The following is a 20,972-nucleotide window of genomic DNA, read 5'->3' on the forward strand; positions in this document are numbered from 1 at the left end:
ATTGTCTTTTCTTAAAACCAATAACAGAGCTCCATCTGCATGCAGGATTCCCCCCGTAATAGTATTTTTACACTGTGACAATTCTACTTACATTTAAGCAAAGAATATTAATATTAATGCTTTAATCCATTTAACCGAAATGAGGGTACAAGCATGACAGGAAAGTATGCATATTGCACGTCACAAGAATATACATGCGTACAAATACAATGTACATGCATATCTAATATACCATAAACAAATACAAATGTGCCTACCTGGTGTTCCTCAATAATTAGAGTGCTAATAATCAGACTCACTAAAGTTCAGCAGTGAACACTCTCTCCCATATCCCTCACCAGTAGCAGTCTGGTGGTGGCCACAAGTTCGGTTACTCGTAGATTGTACAATGCATTGCCAGGCTGACTTCCTTTTCCCAGCAGCCTAGATTAAATAAACCGCTGACCCAGACGGATAAAAATAGAACCCAGCAAACGTGCTTACTAGAAGAAAAAGAGAAAAACTTTACAGAAAGTAAAAACTGCGACCGCATTTGACTACACTGGAAAGGTGATAGAACAATTCATGTATAGTTTATAGCCCATAAATCCGCTAGGAGGCGTCAACGCTAAAGTTAATCATCAGTAATCAGATGATGGAGATGACGGATGCCAGACACTGTTCAAGGTACTGAATGGCAGTGTGTTATAGCCCACTGTGACCTTGTACAGGCCAATTTATGAGTAGCCTACATGGACTATAGGACTACGTGGTTGCCTGCACTTATCTAGATGTTTTGGAAAATAATTTCTATGAATTCTTTTTCCTCCTTTGCTTTGGACCTGGGGAACTCTCAAGGTCCCTCTGCAGTCTAATTTTCCTCTAATTGTTATTTTGTTGTGATTTATGCCTTTTCATCATTCAAAATTAAAGATTGGTATTGCTGATCCACAGAATGCGAACAGTATTGCATAACACTAACTGGACCTAGTCTGGCAAGTAAGAACTTAGACCTAAATTGATGCTCAGTAGCCTCTTTTTCTTCTTTTTTTTTTATGAATATTGCAATATTTGCAGTAGGCTAATACAAACTGTGTCTGGCGTGACATCGTCCATGCAGAAAAAAACCTATTGTACACAAAAATGGATACGTATAGGCACGCTTCTAAAAAACCATAGAAGATTATATTCTATGCTCTAGACTACTAAACTCTCAGCACAATTCCATTGCTTTCACTTAAATAGAAATTCTTAATCAACCAGTCCTGAATCTCAAGGATTGCCACTTTATGTTTAAAAGTAGTTTTTTCTAACAATTAAATAGCCTAAGTCAATCAATTTACTTTATTACACTTTATGGTGTAGGCTACAGTAAGATTAGTTACAAGTGTAGTTAGTTACTGCAAAGTCACATCAAATCTTTAGGCCTCTGGTCTACTTGGTTTAACCCAATGAAAACAGAGTCCTGAAACCTGTAGGCTACTTTCCCCTGGTGAACGTTTCAGTAACAAATGGCTGCTCTCGGGCGAGTATGGAACACAAAGTTTGTTAATACTTTTCAAATATGGACTTAATGCTGAGAAATCGATTACTGTCGAGTAACGAGCCCCGCATAGGCAGTTGGGTGAGCTCGCAGCAGAGAACCAACCTGCTGCAGTTGTGTGAGGGCGCCGCTGGGTGAGTCCCTCTCTCCGCTGCTTCTGTCTCCACAGCTCCCTTTTCCCAAAGAAAAGAAGAGGAGAACTAGGTCCGGGGAGGAGGGCCGCCGCCATTATCGGAAAGCTGGCAGAAATACCACTTTCACACACGCAGTCTGCTCATAAATTGATCCGGACATACACAATTTATGTTGCAGTAGAAACCTATTTCAGACGAAACATCTCGGCGATTGCAACAAACTCACCGTTGTCTCGTGTGCGCGACCGGCCCAGCGTTATGTGGGCACAACAATGGACAGAATAATGACTGGAAAAGCAACGTGGTGAACCGAGAAGAAGACGGCTAAACAGATTTTTATACGCCTGAATTTCTCATGAGGAAAACCCCTCGCAAGAACACAATTGGATTGCTCTATAATTTGGGATATTTATTTATTCCTTCCCCGTGTTTAATTGTAACGAAGATAGTGATGCTAAACAAGAGAATCCAGGCATGGGTAATGGACATTTAAAATAAAATTACTCCGTCGCACAAGTTGTGATATTATCAGTATAATCTGTGAATTGAGACGACATAGTGTATTCTGCGGCTTTATGCTTGCTTATGCACATCAGGCGGCAAGGGCTGCGGCAAGCTGGCCTGACAGATGCAAGAGGAGAAAGGGAGAAATGCGATGGTATGTACTACATGCTCTATCCTCTTCTTTATGGGCTATTTCCTTGTGAGTCGAGTGCTACACCATAGACAGCTGGGTAGATACTGTAAATGCCCTTTAAACATAGCCGGTGTGTAAAGTAGGATATCCCAGATTTCGGCTCTGCAATTTCATTATGTAGACAGCAGGCCTGGCGTGGTCAGTCCCTCTCTGTGCACCCTGAAGCCCATGTTAACTCTTAATCCTTTGCAAAACATATAACGTTACTAAATCTTATCTAAGTAAGTAGGTTACCGTATGTAAGTGGAATTGCTTGATGGTGCGCTTTAGTAAACTTGAGTTTTGATGCCGAAAGACAGCAGCAGTTTGGTTGTTTTTATACGCAAAGAAAGTCTGTTCATTTTTTGGGGATCAGGCCTAGCTCAGCTGAGCGGTGTGGACTGCCCATGTTTGCTGTTGACCCTAGCAGGAGCTGTTTGTTTCTAATGTGTGGCCCCTACATGTGACAGGTTATTCATTCAATTATAGTATATAATTCCACTTCTCATGACGTTTGACTCCAGTAAATCACATTACACATAAGTAAAATTCTGCAGTTGGTCATTTTTGTCCATCTATAGGAATTATGAGACGACTATTATTTCAGAATTGCATTAGTGTTGTTATAATGGAGGCATTGATCAATGCTATAATAATGGACACTGGCCTATTAACAAAGTGTCTTAACGGGTTGATTATGTTTCCTTTGGCAGAGATTACATGTGTCTGGCCCTCTGTTAATAGTCCTCTATTCATTCACCGTTTTGTCTGTGAAGATTGGGCTGATGGCTGCCGTTTCATTTAGGTTGAAAGACTTCAAGGTGCCAACAACATGCTCATGTTTGTCACCCTAGTCACTGATCAGCTGACATTTGCCTTGTAGAGAGGACCACTCCCAAGATGTTTTCTGGTAGGATTAATGTAACCATTTTGATCCTGGTTTGATATTATTATATGAAATTACCTTGAGATGAGTGGACCAGGGCTGACATGAGTTGAATAATCAGTAAGTTGATACATGTAAGATTTATTGGCAACAATTTGATAATTGTAATAATAATATTTAATGAGTAATATTTAAGCAAAAATGCCAGGAAATGGTCAAATATTTTCTGTTTTTCTATGATAGTAAATATAATACTTGGGGGGGTGTTGCACTGTTGGTCAGACAGAGCAGGAGGTGTCACTCTTGGATCAGGGAAAACTTAATGGGTGTTAAAACTAAGTGATTTGAGAAAATAATTAGCAGATTTAGTTAACAAGGAGAATGATATTAGCAGCCCTAGAATGGATAATATATCTGCCTGACAATTTAAAAGATTAGCAAAAATCAGTGTGCTTCCTACTTCAAAATTGCATTTACTTTACTTTCGTCATTGCTTGTACAACTTAAATCTGTGGCCCCTGAGGTGGAGATATATTGACTGCTCCTGTCCTGTAACATTGTCTTCATTATGCTTTTGCTGGTGGCTTGATATGATGCCAAAAATGACAACAGTGTTTAGTAACAACTTGGTGAACACGGTGATAAAAAGAATGCAGTGATTTCACACATATTACAGATTATTCCTTTTGACAAATCATCAGACTTGATACATGATCAAGGCCATACTCATGATCAACCTAGAACCTAGTAACCAGTTGAACTAGTTGAAGAGATCACACAATGTATTTCTGTTGATTGCCCAGTTTGTCTGATTTCTTTGTTGTTGTTTTTTTTGACAGGATCTGATTCATATAAGGAGTGAATGAAAGAACCCTCTGCTCATATCACTATTTATTAAAATCGAAGCCCAGCAGAAGAAAGGGAAATCTGATCCCTCTGTGGATCAGCAACTTTATGGACAAATATTCAAGTGAACTCCTTTATACAGTGCCTGTTTATGGCAGGATGAGTGTCAGCAGACTATGATGGCGAAAAAGCAAGATGCCCGGTCGCCCATTTACAACCTTATTGTGGTGGGTTTATCAGGAACAGAGAAAGAGAAGGGACAATGTGGGGTTGGCAAGTCCTGCTTGTCTAATAGGTTTGTGCGGCCTAGTGCTGATGACTTCTACCTGGACCACACATCAGTGTTGAGCACCAGTGACTTTGGGGGTCGAGTGGTTAATAATGATCACTTTCTGTTTTGGGGGGAGGTGTCACGGGTTCTGGAGGAGGGGCCTGAGTGCAGGATGCATGTTGTGGAGCAAACTGAATTCATTGATGATCAGACATTTCAGCCACACCGTAGCACTGCTATGCAGCCCTATATCAAACGGGCAGCCACAACCAAGCTGGCTTCAGCAGAGAAGCTTATGTACTTCTGTACAGATCAGCTCGGCCTGGAGCAAGACTTCGAGCAAAAACAAATGCCAGAGGGAAAGCTGCAGGTTGATGGCTTCCTGCTTTGTGTTGACGTCAGCCGGGGTATGAACCGCAACTTTGATGACCAGCTGAAATTTGTCACTAACCTGTATGGTCACCTTAGCAAGACTAAGAAGCCCATTGTGCTGGTCCTCACCAAATGCGATGAAGGAGTTGAACGCTACATCAAAGATGCACATACCTTTGCCATCACAAAAAAGAGTCTACCAGTAGTTGAGACATCTGCACGCTCAAATATAAATGTGGACCTTGCCTTCCTCACTTTGGTTCAACTTATTGATAAGGGCAGGGGCAAGCCCAAGATCATACCTTACTTTGAAGCCCTAAAGCTACAGAGTCAGCAGATAGCTTCTGCCAAGGATCGCTATGAATGGCTAATCAACCGCATAGTGAAGAATCATAATGAAACCTGGTTAAACACCAGTCGACGCATGAACACCTCCCCTGAGTACAAAGAATATGTCTTCTTGGAGGGAACGGCTAAATGCAAGAAGCTTTTTCAACAGCATGTCTACCGTCTGAAGCAAGAACATATTGAGAGGCGTCGCAAGATATACCTAAGCACTCTTCCTTTAGCACTTAGTTCTTTAGTGCCTGACCTGGATGAGATAGATCAGCTGAGCTGGTCTGGGGTACAGAAGGTCCTAGAATCCAAGCAGCACTTTGCCCACTGGTTTGTTGTTCTGGAGGACTCCCCGTGGGAGGATACATCTCACATTGATAACATGGAAGATGAGCGAATCCCTTCAGACCTACTGGAGACTGATGAAGCAGAGGACATATTTAATGCCCACCTGGAACATCTGCGTAATGAGTGCAGACGGGCAGAAATAAGGCTGGAGTTTAAACATAAGTTAGCTTCCTCTCCCTTTGTCACACCTGGAAGACCCTGGGAGGAGGCCCGCAGCTTTATCATGAATGAAGAGTTCTACCAGTGGCTTGAGGAGCCAGAGTACTTGGACCTGTACAACCGCCATCAGAAGGAGGTCATTGACCATGCTAAAGAAGACTTCCAGGAGCTCTTACTGGAGTACTCTGAGCTTTTTTATGAGCTTGAGGTGGATGCCAAGCCAAGCAAGGAGAAAATGGGGGCAATTCAGGAAGTTTTAGGAGAGGAACAGAGGTTCAAGGCGCTACAAAAGCTTCCAGCTGAAAGAGATGCTCTGGTATTAAAGCATATCCACTTTGTCTATCACCCTACCAAGGAGACCTGCCCTAGCAGTCCTCACTGTGGAGACTCTAAGATTGAGCAACTCTTAGTGTCACGTTTCCCCACATGTTACCCCTTTTTTGATGTGAAAGCTCATTTTGGGGAAACCAAGGCTGACAGAATTAACCTTGTCATACTAGGGAAGGATGGACTGGCCAGAGAATTTGCCAATGAGATTAGGGCTCTCTGCACAAATGATGACTGGTATGTGTTGGACGGAAAGATGTATGAATTGACGCTGCGCCCTATCGAGGGAAATGTACGTCTTCCAGTAAATTCCTTCCACACGCCCACTTTCACCCCTCACGGATGTCTGTGTCTGTATAATTCAAAGGAGTCCCTCTCCTATGTGATTGAAAGCCTTGAGCGACTTAGGGAGTCAACTCTAGGTCGAAGGGATAGCCAGCTAGCCCAGCTGCCAACATCACTACTTTTAGTCACTAAAAGAGGCGTAGGATCATATGTGGATATAAGTGGAGAAACTGCCTTAAACCTAATAACACAGGGACAGCAGGTTGCAAGGAGGCTGCAGTGTAGCTTTTTAGACCCTGCCTCCCCTGGTGTGGGCTATGGCCATACTGTCAATGAGACTCAAATCAACCAGGTGCTGAGGGGCCTTCTGGATATTAGGAGGAGCACATCCTTTAGTAGCAGCTCCCCACCCCTCCTCCCTGAGCCTCCAGGTCTCCGAGACTCCCCTCATCAGCCGGTGCCAGAGGCAGACCTACGCATCGTCATGTGCTTAATGTGCGGAGACTCCTATGACATTGAGCAGCTCCTGTCCCCTTTCCTAATGCATCAGCACTGCAGGCCCATGTCTAATAGTGGCACCTCTGTATTGCTGGAGCAGACAATTGGTGGACACAAACTAGCCATAGAGCTCTCTCTGCTCTCGTACCATGCCTCCTTCACTTTGCGGAAGAGCAGGTTAGTACACGGCTACATTGCTGTGTACTCGGTCTCCCGAAAAGCCTCCCTGGAGACCCTGTGTGCATTCTTGTGTGAGGTTCAGGACATCATCCCTGTTCAGCTGTTAGCAGTGGGAGATAGCCAGGCAGAGCTCACTGACAGCGACTATGCCTGTGAACAGCTGATCCAGGGGGAGGAGCTAGCCCATGAGATTGAGGGTCGTTTTAACAGTGTGGTTTGTGGATCTGGGGGGGTGGTTGGAGGCCTGCACAGGATAGAAATGTTCCATTCTTTTCTGATGGAGGTTGTAGAGAAACGCAACATTGTGGAGGCCACACACATGTACGATAATGTTGCCGAAGCATGCACCAATGAAAATGTGTACTCCCCACGCTGCAGTTCCCCTAGTCCTGTCACCATGTACCTGGATTCAGAGGATGACGTAGAGCCATCGCCACCGTACTATGATGGCACACTCACTTCTCATAGTGGGGGCTTCAACCTGCCTGACTTAGATTCCAGTGACATCTCTGTCATCTCTGAGATCCGAGACTTTGAGAACAAACTGAACAACAAAGTGCCCCCCCAAGTCAGAGTTAAACCAGGTGTCACTTTTGACTTCCGGAAGGTTAGCCGTAACCCATATATCGATACACTGGGTCATCGTCGCTCCCTACCCTCTGCTGTTACCTGGGTTCCTGGTGGGGATGTGGGCTACGATCCCTCAGACTATGCTGAACCCATTGACGCTGTTTCAAAACCCCGCCCTAGCAATGAAGAGATCATCTACTCAGTGCCACATGACAGCACACAAGGCAAAATCATCACCATCCGCAACTCTAACAGGATGCACTCCAATGGAAATGGCTCAGACAGCGAAGCAGACAGCAGCTCTCTGGAGCGAAGGAGGAAGTTCTCAGCAGCGGGGGTGAAGCCTCGTCTTTACCGGGACCGCTCCAAGCGGCTTGGCAAGTTCAGTAGCTTCCGCACAAGCTTCATAGGCAGCGATGACGAGATGGGAGCTCTTCCAAAGTCCAAGGAGGATGACTTTGGGACCCTGAAAGGCGAAAGTCTTGTTAATGAGGAGATTGAAGACCCAAAAAAGAGGAACATTCTGAAGAGCCTGCGACGAACAGCCAAGGTTTGTATAATACCACCTTTTTCTGTATTTAATTCAGTAAAAAAGTAGCTCTATATAAACTTGTTCATAGTGTCCTACAGAAATTGTTGTTGATTAATGAATTACTAGTTTTTTTTAAACTGATTTCGTACATATTACCCTTGTTAAAAATTGCATCAGTCATTTCTATAGGTATGATTGCAATATTAGAAACTGTATACAATATGTGGAGGTCACTGTTGAGTGAGCATGTTTAAACTGGTAATGTCTTGGGGAGGATCTAGATTAAGCTTGTGACTGAATGGGAGGAACTCTTGATTTGCTGCTGATGAAGAACAACACATGTTGTTAGAATTCAACGAGTGCCTCTATCAACATAATTGTCCCTGTTCAAGACACTCGAGTCCTTTGACTTTCCTTTTTCACAGAAAACCAGACCAAAGCCCCGTCCAGCTATTCCCAAGCCCCCGGAGAGCAATTACTTCGGAGTACCCTTAGTGAATGTGGTATCACCAGACAGACCTATCCCACTCTTCATCGACAAATGTGTCCGCTTCATTGAGACCACTGGTACGTCGTTTTGTCTTTTTTTACCCATGTTCGGGCTGCTGTACATGTGATGTATACAAATTTGATTTAATGTTTTATTCTGAGAAATACTGATGATGGTCGTTTATCAGTTTTTATTCTTCACTACAGGTATACATATTTTATGAAGTTAATGTCACCTAATAAAATGCTTATTGTTAGAACTGCTAAACCAGTGCACCTGTCCATGACCCTATTGTGATGAGAAAGTAATACAAGGGTTTATTCATTCAAGTACTCCCCGAGAAACTGCCAGCATCTGTATTGTCATGTCTGTTTGCAATGGGGCTAATGAAGTGTTTGTGCTTTGCTCGTTTCCCACTGTGCCCCCCACGTCTTTCCCCTTTTCTCTGCTGCGCTCTTTTTTTCCTCAGGCCTGAATACAGAGGGTTTGTACCGCGTAAGCGGCAACAAGTCAGAGATGGAAAGCATGCAGAGGCAGTTTGAACAGGGTGAGCTGATCATCAGACTTGTTTGAACCAGCTGTTTGACATGCAATTATGTGGCTGCCAAATCAAAACATAAACAGAGAGTTACCAAAGGAAAGTGACATGCAACTGATTGTTCAGTGCTGATGACAGCTACTACTGATGGGCTTATTTTCTCTGATCCCTTTTAACTCTCATTCTCCTTGTGCAGACCACGGATTAGACCTAGTGGAGAAAGACTTCTCCATAAACACTGTGGCTGGAGCCCTCAAAAGCTTCTTCTCCGAGCTGCCTGAGCCCCTGGTGCCTTGTGCTCTGCAGGTGGACCTATTGGATGCTTTCAGTAAGCAAACACTGCTGGGCTGGGAGGGTCTTTACAAGAACATAAAAAAAGATTGTTTCTTTAGGAGGGAAGAGGGTAGGGAAGGTTTTTGGCAGAACTGTTTTTCTCTGTTTTACTGTTGACAATAATAATTTTCGTGGTAGTTTTAAAAAGACATTTTGGTTTCAAATTACTGTGTGCGATGATGAGGTCTTAGTTTTAATGGTAACTTCTCTCTGTGTGTGCAGAAATCAATGACCGGGAACAGAGGCTATATACCATGAAGGATGTACTCAGGAGGTTCCCCAGGGAGAATTATGATGTCTTCAAATATGTAGTGAGCCACTTACACAAGTAAGTTCCCTGTCCACTGTTTAAATCACGTTCATGGCTTTGTTAGTCTTCTGTGGTAGACACCCATCTGTTTGTTCTGCACTGTATGATGACTGTTAATAATTTGTTGTCTGTTTGTGTGTTTTTCCCAGGGTGAGCCAGCTGAACAGGGTGAACTTGATGACCAGTGAAAACTTGTCCATCTGCTTCTGGCCTACCCTCATGAGGCCAGACTTCACCACTATGGATGCCCTGACTGCCACACGCACCTACCAGACAATCATCGAGAGCTTCATCCACCAGTGTGCATTCTTCTTTTACAACCAGCCCCTCCTCGACTCCCCCACCGGCCTAGCCGGCCTCCCTGCCTCACCCACCACCACCCTCAGCGGGAGCTCTGCCTACTCTTGTTACCGCTCCTCTCCTCCCCACACCACCACACACTTCAGCCCCCTGCAGCAGTCCCCGCCCACCACCCCCCAGTCTCCCCTGCAGTCTCTGCTCCCTCCCCTCCACCAGCACCCCCATTCCCACCATTCCCCTGCCGAACAAGAGACACTGTGAGAGACAGTCGAACCATGTGTGCCATGATGATGCTGGACCTTATCACCAACACTAAAAAAAAAATAAATAAATAAAAAAAAAGTGCACTTGCACACTACATTTTTGATCATGGACTACCTACGTTCTGAAGAGAGCAGATAGGAAGTATGAGAATCTTCCCTAACCTGCCATTTGTATCCATATTCGTGTGCATCAGGGCAGGCTACAGTTATCAGTGACTCTTCCTCTTCCTCTGCCCTCTTTAGCCCCTGATCGGCTACATTTTAACGTCAGGTCAGAAGTGGAGGACAGAGGTTGCTGTCACAGCAAGCCTCTCTTCTTTCAACTGTCACCACTTATCCTACACTACCAAGAAAATGAAACCTCTATGCCAAGCTGGAAGAATTGATTTGTGGCTACCATGTTTTTTTATTTGTGTAAAACTGTTTTTAGTTTTTTCTCTCATGAAAGTACTGCCACTGGATTTTTAGACTGCTCCTCTGTAGGTCCTTTGGGCAGCAGTTTGCTCCATATAGCCGAGGTTCCTCTGTCTGCCTTTGGGGTTTCTCTCATCGGCTCTACTTGAGCGGTCAGCATGGGGAGGGAAGGGAAGAGGGTAGGGTTGGAGGTTACACATCCAGGGATGCACTTTAATGATCACTGTTGTTTTTCCCTCAAAAGGGTTATTTTTGTTGTTGTTGTCATACTGTTTTCTTGTGTGTTTTTAATTTCACAGCTCAAACAGCCATACCCATTGCCTCTACAGAGCTCTGGCAGATCAAACTTTGTTTACATCAAACTTGTTTTTGTATCCACAAATGTATCTGAAGCACTTTGTGATAGTGTAGTGATCAATTTGAAGAAATGCCACTAGATTAATTGTCCATATTATTTGTTTTAGTGGCTGAATGTGGCATCGGTGCAGGCTTGTGAAACAAGGTCCTTTTGTAAAAACTTGTGTTCTTTAAGTTGATCCAGACGTCCCATTTTAGGTTGAGGGGAAATCTGAATCTACTCATATTCGTCATTCATCCAGCCATGTGAAAAATAGTTTTCTTTTAGAGTTTGTCCTATTTCTAGCTGTTGGTTGATCAGAGTGGATGTTTAGGGAAGTTTGGTTTAATAAGACCAATATAATATCAGAGAAGACTTTACCTTTCATCAGTCAAGTGAAGGAGAAGTTTTTGCCATTTTTGAATGTGTAATGTAATGTAATCGTACCATAACACAACTCTACATGGCCATCTGGTGTCTATTGAAACCAAACGCTTGAAATATGATAGGTTGCTGGATGTGTTGCTGTCGCTGTCTATCAAACCAAGCTCTTTGTATTCATCTAATATTAAGGACCTTTTACTCAGAAGGTTTTGTATTTTCAACGTTACTGCTAGTCCGGCTATACAATACAATGACCAGTATAAGTTAAATATTGGTGAATGGGACACATTCCGTAAGCACCACCGGCCATTTACTTGCTCTAGTGAATTAGTTTTGTGCTGGCATATTGTCCTAGCTTTTCATGGAAAACAATCAGCTGATTTTCAGTGGTAGCACTGTTAATGAAGACCTGATCATTTTAACCATTAAACTTATGAGAGGAAGCACTGTCTTTTCAATGGGCACAAGTAAAAATGGACCACCAGACACTGACGTTCTGGATGATTGTGGCTCTGATATGGTTCTTGGTTGCAACGATGGCCAGACTAGCTAGATCATTGGTTGACGTAGTATTTGGGATCATCACCTACTGGTACTTTTGGAATCGCAATACTTTTGGAAGTCAGTCGTTTTATGTGTTCGGGCTAAACTGAGGGCTCTTCTCGAACTGCTCAGAGCTGTAAGCTGTTAACATTAAGACTGGCACAGAACCAACCAAGCAACTGTCCCACTATAACACAATTCCTGGGAGTATATAATCTTACCGCATCACTTGACTTCTGACACAACCTTGGCAAATGTGCCGTTCCATGAGCAGAAATTGAGTGCATACTACTCTATAATGGTTGTTTATTTGTATGTTGGGGAACACCACCCGTTAGTCAATGGTAGAAAACATTTCTAGTGTGTATTTCAATGATTGAAAGTCAATTTTTACAATTTTTGTGAATGGTTCAAGGCCACATAAGTTTAGTGCATGATTTAAAAAAAACACACCAAGGGAGAAGGATGAAAGCCTCTCCCTGTTTTAAAACAGGAAATTAGTACGAAAACAAAAATACTAAAGTGAAATAGCTGAAACGTGAAAGTTTATGTACTGTGCACCAAGAGCAAACCATGGGATTTGTCTGACTGAGAATAGTGTTTGAAGATGAAGGCCTTATGTGAACTGTATAATAGTTAATAAATTAAATCTTGTAAAATTGTCCTCCGTTCTCTTGTGGTGCATGAGTTTGTGTCTTTTATTGAGCCTTTTACAATTTGAGAGGTACCTCGATTATCGCATCAGTGTCACAATTGGCGTCAATGTTGAAATGAAATTTGGACTTCATTGTCAAAAGTGCTTTTTCTGATTGTAGTTTACGAAGCCACACACATAGCGGCAAAATTAATATGGTCACAACAATGTAGCCCAGTGAATCAATATAGTTTTGTTGGTTAAGATTTTCAGTATTATGTGAAAATCTATGAAAGGGCCAATAACAGTTTTTTGAAAAGCCAAGCTGCGCTTTGCTGTCATCTGACAAAATACAGGCTATTAGTATCCACATTTTTCACTGTGGAATAGTGGAGTGTGGTTTAAACTATTTTCCTGATTGACAACTTGCTAAACAAACCCAACAAGGCATGAATATATGACTGCTGCTCCCAAAAGATAATCAAGAGGACCAAGCTTATTTTTTTTAACTCTGCTCTCAATGAAGCATCCTTCTAATAAAGAACATACACATATTCCATGCAGAAAGACCTCTGATGTAGTAACTAGAAGCTGTAGTATTTAGGCTCTGATGCAGGTGACTCTGAAAAACATCAATTATTTACAGCATATCCGTTGTGAGTGACTGCACTCTTTTGGTAGAACACTTTTGTCACAGTATCTGTTAACCTGTGTGGATGGCCCGGACATTATAATGTTATGACGCCATCTTGTGGCTGCTTAGCTGTAGAGCCACTGTAAAATGAGGTCAGATCTCACTACTCACTTTGGATTATCATGTGTAATTTGATTAAAAAGAGATGTGGCTTTACAAGTTTGTTCCCCTTTCCTGTCCACTCCTTACATTCCACATTCAACTCTGAGGTTATTGGGTTTATTCTTACAAGTTATCTGATGACTGCACTATGTTCAGATGCCTTACTGAAATCAAATGTGGTGCCACAAATCTTTTTTTTAAGACAGTTTACACCAGAGCCGTATATGAGCAGCTACAGTGCATCTTCAGTCTCCACCATCACCATCACCTCAGTATAGCACATGGTCTGGGCTGCTTTACTTATCTATGCTTACTGCCTATACTGTATAATGACACACATATTTTCAAACATGGCATAGCACATCTCACTGATCTCTTGTGTCATTCAGAGGAATGTGGTTTTGGCATTAGTTTGTATAATTTATGTGATTGTTTGATGTGAATTCAGTACAGTGTTACTACTACAAGTTCTACAGCCCGAGCACAGGCTGAGAGGATGGATATGTGGGATGTTTCCTAACATTATGCAACACATTTGACTGAATGACGCATAACACTGTAATTGTAGCTTATTAGCCTTTTCATTGATACTGTCACATAAAGCTCTCATAAAGAGAATATTAGCCTACTGACCTGCATTTGCTATCCTTTGTGAGTTATCAGTATTGTTATTGGCAATTGTGTTGCAATGTATAACCTTATTATATGCCCACAGTATGTTCCTGATGAACCTCTGTTTGTTCCAAAATAAAGACTCAGAGAACCCTGTAGTTATTCAAGTACCCCAAACCTTAAAAAAAAGGACCTACCGGTATGTAGTTTGCCTATCCTCTTTTTCGTTATTGTATTTACTGAGGGGCACTTAACTACACATGAAGTTTAATTTACTTGTCATGAGGTGTAGTAGCAGTGTTGCCTTTGAAAACAGTTGTGTAATGACTTCTGTGGCTCTGGAGGAGCTTTACAGAAAAGCCTGTGTTACCAGCTGGTTGTGTTGAGAGATGGAGGTTTGAGGTAGAGAAGGTCAAAATGAAAGACACTATTAAGTTGCATTATGGGAAGTGTAGGATCCAGTGTTTTTAGGACTTCAATAAGGACTACACGTCAGGATATATCTGCCTCTGCTGCTTTAATTTTGACAAATCTGTTTCTCACAAGCCCCCAAACTTTATAAAAGTAAAATAATAAATTGCTGGAGTACCCCCTTTAAGTCATTTTAACTGACCGGATAAATATTTACATATGTTTATACAAATGTTACAAATGTTTAGAATTAAAGTTAGACTTAGATTCAGTGCTGGTTTTGGTGTAATGTCAACCGGCCACAGGTCACTCCAATGATACTCAATCCAAGTTACACACTCCGAAGGAATTTTTTTCTATTGCAGCACTTTATCCCATCTCATCTCTTCTCATGATCGTGCCAGCATTAAATGCTGCTTTATTTGTTCAAACATTTTCAGATGATATGCAAACAAACCTGTTGAGAATGACAGAGGCCGTGACGTATGAAAGATAGCTTTATTGCACAAGGTGTTAGAATGATCTTTTTAGTTTTTGCTTTCTTTTCATAGAAAATGTACTTTTGAACACAAGCAATTGCTATAACAAGCAACTCAAACAAATGTTTGGGATACCCTCAACATTTTTTTTTGTTTGTTTTGTTTTTGATTTTCATACATTTTTTCCTTCAATTTTTCCCTTTTAGCATGCAATGACTTTTTGAGGATGAACAAAATACAAAATAATAAAAAAGTAAATAGGACAAATGACAACATCAAAAGACCTTTAAAAAAAGAATAAAAATTCAACAAATTAGTATCAAAAACATAAAGGGAAAGAAAAATGTTTTTTTTTGCCCATTTCAGAAGTAAAATATTTTATTTTTGATACCATTTCAATTTTGAAATTGGGGCATTCAACCCTGATGTGTCCCCTGATTTATTCTGACGAAAATAGCTCTTCATACAAAACTGTGTTTTATGTACAAGACTTAATCTATAAACAACACTGAAAAGGTAGAGATGATGGATCTAGTATGTTTAGGGCGGTGAATTTTACTTTAATTTATCTGAACGGGGCAAAAGGACAGGAGCCAGAGTGCTTCAGGCATGCAGACCGACTCCAGTCCAGTATGTACTACACACAACACTAGTTTGTGTGACCAAAAGAGCTACGAGTCCCTGATTTCACTTGGCTGAATTGGTTTAAGCCACATACCTTATTACTGTTTGGCCTCTGGAACCAACATTTTGACAAAAACCCAAACTAATTTAAATGAATATTATGAATCAAAATCAACAAATAACCCCTCCCCTAAAACAAACAAACAAATAAAGCAAATGGATAAATAAACATAAATCACAAAACGCTAACATGGAGATGCTTCCAAAAGACATTCCAATAGTTTCTTGTGTGAATGTACATCAGCGTAAAATGGAGGGGTATGGAGTTAAAGAAAGCGGGACATATACAGTACTTCAGACAGGGCAACAACAAAGATATCAATTGAGTGAACATTATATCATTTTCAAAACTGAACTCCCTGACATATAACATTGCTCAACATTATATTATTTTACTTCATTCACATCATGACTGGGATTCTTTCAGCTAGTTATCGGTTTCTTTGAAGAGCGAAAATCGCCAAGGCAGGCTGGGAAGTTGGTAGGATGTGTTACTGCAGCCTTAATTCTGTTATAACTCAAGCCTGCAACCACTTTGCACCGACCCTCCTCCAACATAAAACGTATTTGTGGAACCTCTGTGATGCTGATGCCATTGTATTTACCAATCACTCAGGCTCTCGACAAGCTCAATAGCGTCAAAGAGCCTATATTCTCATTAGCGGACTTAAATAATATTACAGGCTTTCTGCCATAATTGTTTCCGTCGAACACACACAGCAAACCAGGTAGGATACTATTTGTTCACCCAGCCAGCCTGCCTTTTTCAGGAACTGAAACTTAGTAGCCTATCTTGCTTCTCCCATCTCAACATGGGGCTAGAAAAGGGCCACTCTCTGTCCGTACAGGAGCGAAACACTCTTAGTCAGTCTACATACAGAACATCCCATATATATACTAAACTTTTTTTTCCCCCCTTTCTTTAGTCCAACCTTTTTTTAAATTTCTCTTTTTTAACTTTCATGACTGAGCGATTGTCTCGTTCTTAAATTTGACATTAACATTAAATTGCTGTATATACTACTACACTATTGTAGTACATACAATTTATACTTTGTCATAATTTCACTTAAATGTCAATAATATACCTACATAGAAATATATATGTAAATTCTTTATAATACCAAATATTCTCTATTTTTGTAATGTGAGAACGTATAGCTGGTTCATTTGGGTTGTCGTGATTTGATTCAAAAGTTAGACACTGTTCAGCTGGAGAGAGATGTGTGGAGAACATTAATGTGATTTTATCCTTCTTGGAAGTGAACCTGAATCATTTCTTTTGGAATCACCATTAAGAGAAAATCTGCCAATAGCTATTTGGGACTTTAAGAGACACAGAGGGTGAAAGATACAGTAAGAATAGGGAACTTAACTGGAAGTCCTGCAAATTGACAATAATACTCAAACTATGGAGGACAGTATGTGTGTGCATATGCGAGACAGGATGGCCACACAGCTTCATACTGGCTATCATTGTCTTCATCATCATAAACACAGAGCTTTCAGCTCCTCAATTACAGTCAATATTTCCAAATGACCACAGAATTGCTTCCCGTTTTTTTGCTGTGCTACTCCCGCGGGAACTGAGCATCAGCCGGCTGGAACTGTTAGTTGGAGTTAGTAATTCTTTTATAGAGTCCCAGGTGAACATGAAAAGTATAGGATAGCTGGGTCTCTGTCTTGGAGAACATCTATCCCGAGGAAAATTAGACAGAATGCTGGGCATTTCACCATTAGTTGGGTTTAAAGAAAGATGGTTGCATGCCCTTTCTGGCCCAGACTGAAGAGCACCAGATTGGGGCTGGCTGAGGAGTGGGACAGCAATGCAAGTCTGTGCAAGAGAAGGGACTACACTAGTGTGTATGACTTGGAGTAGGCCCCCACACTCTGTTTCTGCAGTCTCCCCAGTGCAGAGGAGCTGCTCTCTAGCAGCGAGTCTCTGGAGCCCCCCACCTTGTTACTGTTGGTGGGGTTGCTGCTCGTGCTGGAAGTGGAAGCTGTTGCTGCAGTGTTGGAGCTGGGCATGGTGAGAGTCCTTTGGGGCAAGGTGGCAGTGCCCGAGCTCGCACCCAAGCTGCTCAGCCCAGAATGGCCCAGCGTCAGGACCTGCTGCTTGGCAGGGTCTAGAGTCTTGTGACGGCCCTGGGTGTGATACGCCCGCTGCGTCAGGCTGCGGATTGAGGCTTCCCGCGGTGGCACAGCTGGGCACGGGTCATGCAGCTCCCCTTGTTTGCGGAAGAATGGGTCTGTCTTCATGTAGAGAGGAAGGTTGCAGAATTCACCTGAGAAAAGAGAGAAGAATTTAAAGCTGAAATATATGCCTGTGTTCTAAGACATGCCTTGGGGGTTTTGATTTGATCCTCCATGTGCGCAGCAAGAAACTGAGCCTTGGAGACATATAACCCATCAACCAAGAAACGTGACTCCCTTGTGTAGCTTTATTCGTCCTAGCCAACTGTCTGCAGGTAATTATTTAGCAGTATAAACTAGTTTTTGATTCAATTTGAATCATTCATAGTGACATAGTCATTTTCTGGGATTTATCTGCTGAGTAATGGTGTAATGAACACTTTCTCACACAGTCCAGTCCCCACTATGTGTTTGTACTGTATTTGTTTTGGTAAGATCACTATTCTAGGCCTTTTGTCTCTGTCCTTAAATTCCTACTGTTGGTTTAGGAATCTCTGGCTTCGCTTTACTATCAGTCCTGTATGTCAGGGTGCCACTGGGTCACAATAAAAAATATAGGTAGAAAAAGCAAGAATCTATGGTCTATGTTGAGTGTCAATACGTAGCACTACAGGCGAATTGAGTACAAAATGCCTTATCAACAATGATAAATCAAGAAAAAGCAGGTATTCATGCATCTTTTCGTACTTACTTTTGTTAGCGCGGTGGGGAATGGGCACAGCCACGTTTTTACCACGGTCGTAGTCCTGTGGTTTGGGCGGTGAGGCAGTGAAGCGGCAGATGCCTGGTTCAGACGGCGTGCTGAGGGAGGTCATGCTGTCTGCCGGGTCATTGGTACCTGTGGTCATTTGGTCAGATGAGCTATCGGAGATGAAACACTCTGTAATGGTGAACTTGGCATGCTGCAGGTGCTCCTCCAGCTTGGCGTGCTCGTAGGCCCTCGCCAGCTCCTCATAAGTGGACGAGGCGCTCTCTGTCGACACCATGCTGTTGCGACCCTTATCTGGAAAACATACATTGTATATTTAATATAATAATTGTGGCAACAATTTCCTAAGCTGGTTTAATTGATGTAAATAATACTATCATCTTTTTATTCAGAAAAGGATGTACAGACAGACCTTTGGACTCACAAGAAACTTTAGTCTGTGTTTTAGAGAAAGCTGTTGGTTGGGAGTTCATGGTTTAAGTTTTCTAAATTTTGGTGAGTGGGCAAACCATATTTTTTTGTAAATTTGTATCTAGATGCAATGAAATTACTGTTACATAGTCATTTTGTTATCTGCTTGTTCCACTGCCCCCATCCCCTTTTTTTTAATATTTTTTTTTAACAGTACCTTGTTACTTTGTGAAAGTGTTACAGGTATTGTTAGTAGTCAGAGGCTTAACTAGGACATAAAAATACTGAAGTCAAGAGATTTTGGGAAGGCAGAGTTAGGTAAGGAGGTTAAAGATGCAATATATTTTCTCCAGTCTTACATTTGGTCATTTGAGGATGCATGTCATGGTGTATATAGTGTTCATATGCTGCTGGATTGGGCTTGAATTTGACGAAAAAAAACTTTATTATTTTCATAAAAGAACTGCTCTTGGTGTAAAAAAAAATGGAAATAACATAAAAGCAATAGTATTAGTCGTACTAGTTGGGATTGACCCACCTGTGTCTTGCGAGAGGCTGGCGCTGTAACTGTCACTCTCAGTGGCGGTGATGCCGTGAGAGCCCATTGTCCGCCAGTCTGAGGTCAGAGTTCGCGCCGAGGCCGTCGACTGGCTCTGACTCGGTCGGCTCAGTGTCCACTGGCTGGAATATCTGTTCCTGGAGCTGTGGGCTGATTTTATACTCTTCCTGGACACGGGGTCTGAGAGAAGTCACAGTGATCAGAGAACTTGGTAGTACAAAGACTGTGTATTGATTGTGAAGAAGGTACTGTCTTTACTGTCTGAAGTGGATAAGGTGCAACTCAATACGAGATCAAAGCTTTCACCTGCGTTTATGTGCTCAACCTTATTCATGTTCTGCCACTTTAGGAGCTGAAGAATGTAACGCAAAAATCTTCATTTGAAAAGAAAAACAAACTCACTGGTGCCTGGGCGGATGTCTGACATGTCAATCAAAGGCCCCGAGTTCTGGATAAGGGCTTGGTGGTGCAGAGACACGCCTGTACAGAAGTTCTGCGGATTCACTGATTGGCTAAACTCAGTGTCTGTCACTGGCACTGCAGCCTTGTCCTCCCCTGTTGCAGAAAATAGATGAGAAAGTACAACAGTGAGACCAAAAAAAAAAAAAGAAGTGAATTATCAAATATAAGCTACTAGAAAATTACAGTGATAAATGATAGTTTGTGTAGTCGAGTGCAGCCACATGCCTATCTGTTTGATGCCTTCCTTGTCCTCAATGAGTAGCTGAACACGTGGGATGTCAATGTGGAGCCTTGGTCCTTGAGGAGGGCCCTTCACTGGTGTGTCTATACTGCGATTGTTCTTGCTGCACACAAACACATGTATACACACATATAGTCATACTCTTATAAGGTTTTCCAAACATATCTGAAATATTACTTCCTCTACACAGTAGGCATAACTAATGCCCATAAAAGCTGGCTCTTACCTGATAAGCATCTCTGCGAGGCTCTTAGCATCTATAAGCAGACAACATTAATTAGATTACAGTTGGCTGTGAAGATAATCGTTTCAACTAGTCACTCTATGTTACAATAATCCATTACACACAATGACAGTGATTGCCTTCTTTCTCTCTCACCTCTAAGTCGTTTAAGCCTCTTCTCCTTGCGTTTCTTGCGGATAATGAAGAGCAAAGCAACACCAAGAGTAACCAGGATGACGGGGGAGCCGATGGAGAACAGCTTCTTCACATCATCCCCTTCTCCACGAGCTGATTTAATGGGAGGGATTGTACCTGCGGAGAAAAGAAGGAAAATATTTAATACAGAAAATTCAGTGCGAAAGGCACTCAGAAAAGATGTAGGACACACTTACTGCCATCATAGTCGGTGGTGGCGAACTGGGAGCTCTGGTTGCCACACCCAGCACTGTTGCATGCCTTCATTTTGAGCTCGTACCAGGTGGCCTCACGCAGCTCACTGAGGAAGAGCTGAGTGGTGGAGTTGGCTTTGAGACTCTGCCACGCCCAGGTACCCTTGGGCCTAAAGTCCAGCATCATGTCAGTGATGGGGCAGCCGCCGCTGGTCCAGCCCTGCAGGTTGAGCCCGGCATGGGTGGAGTTGATGTGGGTGAGCAGCGGCTGATCCTTATTGAACACTGGTTCTGTAGAGAAGAGTGGCAAAGACA

The 20,972-nt window shown here is 42.3% G+C and overlaps 2 protein-coding genes across 3 annotated transcripts in view; one reads left to right on the forward strand and one right to left on the reverse strand.

The window, feature by feature from the left end:
- Positions 1-1,511: 1,511 nt before the first annotated feature.
- On the forward strand, positions 1,512-12,518 carry arhgap35b (Rho GTPase activating protein 35b). Its single transcript, XM_078266808.1, has 7 exons — positions 1,512-2,314; positions 4,058-7,960; positions 8,368-8,509; positions 8,902-8,979; positions 9,167-9,298; positions 9,526-9,631; positions 9,763-12,518. The coding sequence occupies exons 2-7, from the start codon at positions 4,241-4,243 to the stop codon at positions 10,172-10,174; spliced, it is 4,590 nt and encodes a 1,529-aa protein (XP_078122934.1). The 5' UTR covers positions 1,512-2,314; positions 4,058-4,240; the 3' UTR covers positions 10,175-12,518.
- Positions 12,519-17,321: 4,803 nt separating this feature from the next.
- LOC144527753 (cell adhesion molecule DSCAML1-like) overlaps positions 17,322-20,972 on the reverse strand; it is a 52,392-nt gene continuing 48,741 nt past the window's right edge. For both annotated transcript variants that reach the window (XM_078265985.1, XM_078265986.1), the window contains 8 exons: positions 20,661-20,948; positions 20,425-20,580; positions 20,272-20,302; positions 20,030-20,148; positions 19,745-19,897; positions 19,322-19,522; positions 18,355-18,666; positions 17,322-17,755 (listed from right to left, as the gene is read on the reverse strand). In XM_078265985.1, the coding sequence (XP_078122111.1) occupies positions 17,322-17,755; positions 18,355-18,666; positions 19,322-19,522; positions 19,745-19,897; positions 20,030-20,148; positions 20,272-20,302; positions 20,425-20,580; positions 20,661-20,948 (1,694 nt within the window). The remainder of the gene's footprint in view (positions 17,756-18,354; positions 18,667-19,321; positions 19,523-19,744; positions 19,898-20,029; positions 20,149-20,271; positions 20,303-20,424; positions 20,581-20,660; positions 20,949-20,972) is intronic.

The sequence above is a fragment of the Sander vitreus genome, chromosome 13, assembly GCF_031162955.1.
Source record: "Sander vitreus isolate 19-12246 chromosome 13, sanVit1, whole genome shotgun sequence".
Lineage (NCBI taxonomy): Eukaryota > Metazoa > Chordata > Actinopteri > Perciformes > Percidae > Sander > Sander vitreus.